The sequence below is a fragment of the Homarus americanus genome, unplaced genomic scaffold (genome assembly GCF_018991925.1).
Source record: "Homarus americanus isolate GMGI-L3 unplaced genomic scaffold, GMGI_Hamer_2.0 scaffold52735, whole genome shotgun sequence".
Classification (NCBI taxonomy): Eukaryota; Metazoa; Arthropoda; class Malacostraca; order Decapoda; family Nephropidae; genus Homarus; species Homarus americanus.
Window position 1 is genome coordinate 2506 of NW_024726267.1, and position 7066 is coordinate 9571.

The window sequence follows — 7066 nt, forward strand, 5'->3', positions numbered from 1 at the left end:
ACATTGTCAGAGGGTTGGTCTGCCGGCATGAGGTTCGGAGACGTGGACTGAGTATTGTTTTGACACTGGTTCCTCTTAGCTCAAGGGCCAGGCAAAAGGAGAGCATGTTGGTTTTGGACTGAGTATTGTTTTGACACTGGTTCCTCTTAGTTCAAGGGCCAGGCCAAAGGAGAGCATGTTTGTTTTGGGCTGGTATTAATTTTGACATTGGTTCTCTAGTGAAGGGCCAGGCAAAAGGGGAGCGTGATGTTCTGGTTGGATTGAGTTGGGCTAGGAAGAAATGGAGTTGCTAGCTGCGAGTGGAATAGTACAGAGTTGAAGGTGGGTTCTAAGTTGTTCTCTCAGCACATGAGGGCAGTGCTGTCTTTTTTAGGGGGGTCGAGTGTTAGCGGGAGAGAAAAGGAGAGAAGAGAAGACGGGAATGCTGCATTTAGCAAAAGGGGTGAGGTGCAGGCCTTAGAACAAAATTTTAGGGGGGTCGTATGCATGTTTTCTCAGCACATGAGGACAGTGCTGTCTTTTTTTAGGGGGGTCGATTGTAATATTCAGAAATTTCAGAGTAATTTCAAATGCCCCGCCATGAGTGATACTGAGCGTTCAAGGTCATCTGAGGGGAGGGAGCGCTGCCTGCTCGTAGCGAGAGATTGCGGAACTAGGCCTATATGATATTAAATGTGATTTACCGAATTAATAATGATGCGATTCATGAAGTTAAGGGACTATTATTGAATTTGAAATTATTATAGATCGTTTAGCAGTCTGAATAATGTTACGGGTGTCCCAAGGAGTTATTAGTTAGGCGGTAAATATATCACGTAGGACCAAGCTAGCGCCTTGGGGACACGACGCTGGCTAGGCCAGTCCCGGAGAGCATTCACACAGACAAGACGTTCCGCGCGTCCATCAGAAATAGTCACGTGGCCTAGTCACCTGTGCTGCGCTATTGCAGTATAACAAGTAAGTCTCATTCGATCTCAGACAGGGTTAGATAGGGCAGTGATAAAGTAAACTAGAGCTAACAGTGAGTTCATTTCAGGGTTTCCGTCAGAACCCACTTGACTGGAGTTGACTGGAGTTGACTGGAGTTGACCGGAGTTGACTGCGAGAGATTGACTGCCGTTGATGATTGAGGGTGGCGATTGTCGCCATTGGACCGATCAGTGTAGGCCTGTCACTGTTTAGCGGGGTAGCAAAGGATCTCTTGAGTGAACGAGTGCTCCCGACAACTAACACGACACGGGACCAGCATCAGCAGTGGGTGATCAGTTCTTACCACTCCGGTGCACAACCCAACATGTCCCGAGCAGCTAGTGAAACCCTCTTGCTAACGGGAAGCTAAAGTTTCTCTCAACTGCACAAGGTCTGATTGGCTCACTCTCTTCCTGCCCATGGACGCACTGGGAGTACACTGAGGCTATCTGAGTATATTAATGGTCACACACTGAGACCGTGAGTCTAGGACTCTAGGAGATACCTAGAGGAACATTTTATCTTCCTTATCACGGGTGTAGTTAACACCATTCCTCAGACTGATATTATCTTGACGTGTGTAGTTTAATATTTCTGAAATAATTTTGATAGTAGTGTTTTTTTGAATGTTTGTGCCATTAAGTGGAACCAGAGTGATACTGTGATTTGATTCTTTTAATGCCTCTAATTCTTCATAATTCTGATCTCAGGTATAACCTTGTTCCCCAGAGCAGTGGTTAGGTTAGGTTAGGAAGTGTACACCTGTTGGGGTGCTATAATTTTGTTGAGTGATATTATTTTGCTGAAAGCCCTTAAGGCCTATTCATTGTAGAGTATTTAATTTCTTATCTTTTATTACCATTCCTCAGTGACTGATATTATTTTGTTGAAGACCCTTAAGGCCTATTCATTGTGGAGTATTTAAATTCTTATTTTTTAGTACCATTTCCTAAGTGACTGATATTATTTTGTGAAAGCCCTTAAGGCCTGTTCATGTGTGCAAACAACATTTCTTAATACTTCAAATTTATTGTTGCCTGTGTTTCTAATAATTTCTATGTCATGTATAACTTTTATTCCCCAGAGTAGTGTTTAAAGTTTAAGTTAAGAGGTGCGCATATTGGTGTACCATTATTTGATTGTGTTTGTAGTGTTGGAGGGAATATAAGTGTCTAAATTTTACAGTGTGTCTCATTCATCCCAGTCACAGACGCTATCCTTCCACGGGTCACGGACAGTTCATTTTGTGTAGTAGACTTAAGTGTTCTTGTGCTGGTTCGGGATTTTTCTCAAAGGGGCGCTTCCACTGCCTTTACCATCTATTAAATTTTAATAAACCCCAAGTCAAGTGAGAAATTAAAGTCCAGCAAATTCCGACCGGTTACATATATATATATATATATATATATATATATATATATATATATATATATATATATATATATATATATATATATATATATATATATATATATATATATATATATATATATATATATATATATATATATATATATATATATAAGAACATAAGAACATAAGAACATAAGAAAATAAGGAGTCTGCAATAGTCCGGTTGGCCTGTGCATGGCAGCTCCTGTCGAGAATTACTACCACTCTCTATCATCCATGAATCTATCTAGCCTCCTTTTGAAACTTTCCAGAGTTCCCGTACTTACTACAAAGTTGCTAAGCTTGTTCCACTCGTCCACCACCCTATTTGTGAACCAGTTTCTTCCTATCTCCCTCCTAAACCTACACTTATCCAACTTGAATCCATTGCTCCGAGTCCTATCCTGCTCGGATATTATAAGAACTTTATCTATATCCCCTTTATTGATTCCTTTCACCCACTTAAATAATTCTATCATATCTCCCCGCACCCTTCGTCTTTCTAGGGAATGCAAGTTAAGTTTCTTTAACCTATCCTGATATAGAAGGTTTCTAAGTCCCGGAATCATTTTTGTCATTCTTCGCTGCACCGACTCTAGTGAATTTATATCCATTCTATAATAGGGGCACAAGAACTGATCCGCATAATCCAGGTGCGGCCTGACTAGCGCAAGATACAGTTGCAATAAGACCTCTGCACTCTTGTTACTTACACTTCTAGATATAAAACCCAATACTCTGTTTGCCTTATTTCGAACATTAACGCACTGTAGGTGCGCGTGATCCAGGTATATGCTGATAACCACAAGGAAAAAAGACACGAAGTTCCCAAGCTCTTTCGTGTAATTCACATCTTCAGGGGTGAGTACAGACTGTACCTCACCCCTGTGTTTTCTTTGTTTTCTTTTTCCTTGTGGTTATATATATATATATATATATATATATATATATATATATATATATATATATATATATATATATATATATATATATATATATATATATATATATATATATATATATATATATATATTATAAGTAAGAATTCTGGAAATATGAAAGAAACAAAGCACAGGCTGCAAACAGTGGAAAACTAGATTGATAAAATATTCCAAATATATATTAGACAGAATGTTAGCAATATGAAAACTAACTTTAATTTACCTGCCAGTAAAATTTACCATCAAATTCTACAGTTTATTTGCTTTTGCATTACTCTTGGTAAACGATGTTCGGAGAGTGAAGTTGGTGTCAATCAAAGTTATTTTCACAGTCGTTTAAGTTTTATTATTACAACACAAGAATCACGAGACACAAACTGGCGAAGAAGAGTTCAGGAAACTTAGTATTGGTGTGTCTCATTTCTTTATGTTTACATTTACTTTCCATAACCTCCACCGCCACCATTATAACCGCCACCTCCGGAGCCGCCACTGCCGTAGCCACCGCCGCTACTTGAACCCCCATAACCACCGCTACCGCCGCGGCTTGAGCCACCATACCCACCACCACCGCCGCTGTAGCTGCCATACCCACCACCGCTGCTGCTGGAACCACCATACCCTCCGCCACCACCGCTGGAGCTACCATACCCACCGCTGCCACTTTTGGAGCCACCATAACCGCCACCACCGCCGACTGAGCCACGATAACCGCCACCGCCATCACTTTTCCCTCTTCCGCCACCACTATATCCGCCTCCACCACCACTATAACCGCTTCCACCACCACCTCCATGGCCACCACCACCACCACCACTATACCCTCCTCCGCTACCGCCGCCACTTCCATGCCCATCTGGCTTGGCGAGACTGGTCACAGCCAGGATCCCCACCACCAAGGTCACTAACAACAGCTTCTGAAATTGTCAGAGATAAAATAATATTAGTAAGTTATTCTCATGAATTAAATAGTATTACAAATAAGTTCTTTTACCAAACGAAGAAGGGTATTGTTTATTTATGTGCATAAAACATGATATTTGTTTACAATCTTTCATATACAGTTTTCTTCAGTACAGACTTTACTATAGTGAACCTGTACACCATTTGTTCATAACATCATTTTTAAATCTGTCCTGAACTATACATTCACCTGTACCAGCAACTGCTGTAAATTACTTAATAAATTATGTCTTACCATACTGATGTTGGGAGGATCAAGTTCAGTTGTTGACTGGATGAAGAGGTGTAAGGCTGAGAGCTTTTATACCTCCCTCAGGTGATAGCTGACTGCATGACTGTTTCCTCATCACTCAGTTAAGCTCCAATTATCATGTTCGTTAGATAAACAATACGTTATTTGATGTACCTACCTACTGCATATCTTTTGGACTTTCAACTTAAATGAAATACTCTGTGGGATTAAATTTTATGGTGTTCTGCTCTTTGACGGTATGGATTCCTGTCGTGTAATATCAAATCCTTACAATATTTTTGAAATGCATTTTTTTTTAAATATCGTTATGTTCATTTGATTCAACCAATTATGCAGCCTGAAAGATTGAAAATGACCACCAATAGTCTCCATTATTTCGCTCCTTTCGCATACTTGCTTTATATAGTTTCCCTTGAATGAAATGAAATGCGTTAATTATGCAATTAAACCTTAAAGGTGGTATGCCTATATTGACACCAGGATTTAGTAATGGTCACGGGTCATCTTTTAGTCATTTACTACATATTGTTGATATGATATTACTCTCATAACTTGAGCCTTGGGGTGTGTTTACATGGCGTATACCAAATGTTTGCGCAAATGATACCATCAATGTTAGTGTTAATGTTTTCGTTAATGTAAACTTCAATGTAAGCTAATATTGTTGTTAATGTTAGCATAAGAATTAGCATCAATGTTAACATCATTATTAACGTATTGTTAATCAGTATTAGCGTCAAAGTTTGCATCAATGAATAAGAGTATCAATATCACCTCCTATTGTCCCTTTCTATTGAGGCGTGCGGTCATCCGGACACCAGAGTAGTGTCTTAATCAAACTCAAAAAACATGCTAATGTGTTAAAATATTGACCATAGTTGCCTGAGTGTACGTCTGGTCGTTAACCTTCTAGTAACGTAAGGGGATAATTTCTGTGAATTATTCACTGATCCTTTCAGGAAAGACCTTCATTCGAATCTGTCGCAACCGAGAATGAAGGTTATATGTCATAGTTTGTAAAGATGCTAAGATGATGAACAATTTTGTATTATACGCATATTTTATATTTATTGAAAGCTTCTACTACTACTACTACTACCACTTTTATTTATAAAACGTGGCCTCCAGCCTCCCCCAATAGCCACACCTTAGCCGCCATTTTATTACCTTAAAATTAAATATCCTAATACATAAGTAGCTATTCTAGCTGTGTTGAGTTAGTTGAGCCACAAATCTATGCGGCATTCAGTGACTGTTGCATCATAGTCAATATCTGCAACTGTTGTAGGCTTTAGGGCCGATGCCCTCGTACCCCTGAGGCAGAGCAAAGCCGACTTAAGGAGAGAGAAGGACAGTCGACATCTCATCCAGGCTGTAACATAACTTCTGGGCTGCTGCTTCTGTTCGGATAGCACCTCCGCGAGTCTGACGTAGAAGCATCTTGCACTTGGTCCCATCCCACCAGAAGTTGCGAACACCAGAGAGTGAAGCTGTCTTGATCAACTTTCTGAATTATCTCCCCGTATGCCCTTATCTTGTCGTTCTCGTTCCTCCTGTGTGCATCATCGAGAGCTAAGTTACGGTGACATGCGGCCATGGGATAAAAAATCCTGATGTCGAAGAAGGCTCGCTGTCCCAACGTCCAGAATCCTCGAGCACTGACGTCAACACGGGCGTCGTTGCATGTGTTTGAAGTCTTATGTTGAAAATTCTCACAGTCCAATGGAAGGAGGGTCGGTTCTACCCCGACATCACGGCAGATTTCCTTCAATATATTTGCTGTGAGATCCCTTACTTCGTCATGCCTCATGCATAAGAATCCCCCTTACTAAAACTACTACTACTACTACTACTTTTTTTTCCAGCCTCCCCCAATAGCCACACCTTCGCCACGATTTTATTACCTTAATATTAAATATCCTAATACATAAGTAGCTTTCCTATCTGTGTTGAATTAGTTGAGCAGCAGATCGATGCGGCATTCAGTAACTGTAGCCTCATAGTCAATATCTGCAGCAGTTGTCGGAATTGGCGCAGAAGCTTTCGTTCCCCTGAGGCAGAGCAAAGCCGACCGAAGGAGAGAGAAAGACAGTCGACATCTCATCCAGGCTGTAACGTAGCTTCTGGGCTGATGCTTCTGTTCGGAGATCACCTCCGCGAGTCTGGCGTAGAAACATCTTGCACTTGGTCGCATCCCTCCACAGGTTGTGATCACTAGAGGAGTGAAGCTGCATTGATCAACGTTTTAAATTCTCTCCCCATATGCCCTTCTCTTGTTATTCTCGTTCCTCCTATGTGCATCATCGAGAGCTAGGTTACGGTGACATGCGGCCATGGGATCAGAAATCCTAATGTCGAAGAAAGCTCGCTGTCCCCGCGTCCAGAATCCTCAGGCTTCGTTAAATGTGTTTGAAGTCTTATGATGAAAGATCTCACCATCCAATGGAAGGAGGGTCGGTTCTACCATGACATCCCGGGAGATTTCCTTCAACATATTTGCTGTGAGGTCCCTTACTTCGTCATGCCTCATTCATATGAAGCCCCCTGT

The 7066-nt window shown here is 41.0% G+C and overlaps 1 protein-coding gene across 1 annotated transcript; it reads right to left on the reverse strand.

Annotated features, from left to right (window-relative positions):
* Positions 1-3544: 3544 nt before the first annotated feature.
* LOC121865592 (putative glycine-rich cell wall structural protein 1) lies at positions 3545-4529 on the reverse strand. The gene is made up of 2 exons (XM_042365101.1): positions 4501-4529; positions 3545-4219 (listed from the first exon to the last, which is right to left on the reverse strand). Exons 1-2 carry the CDS (start codon positions 4501-4503, stop codon positions 3740-3742), a joined length of 483 nt encoding a protein of 160 aa, XP_042221035.1. The 5' UTR covers positions 4504-4529; the 3' UTR covers positions 3545-3739.
* Between the last annotated feature and the right edge of the window lie 2537 nt (positions 4530-7066).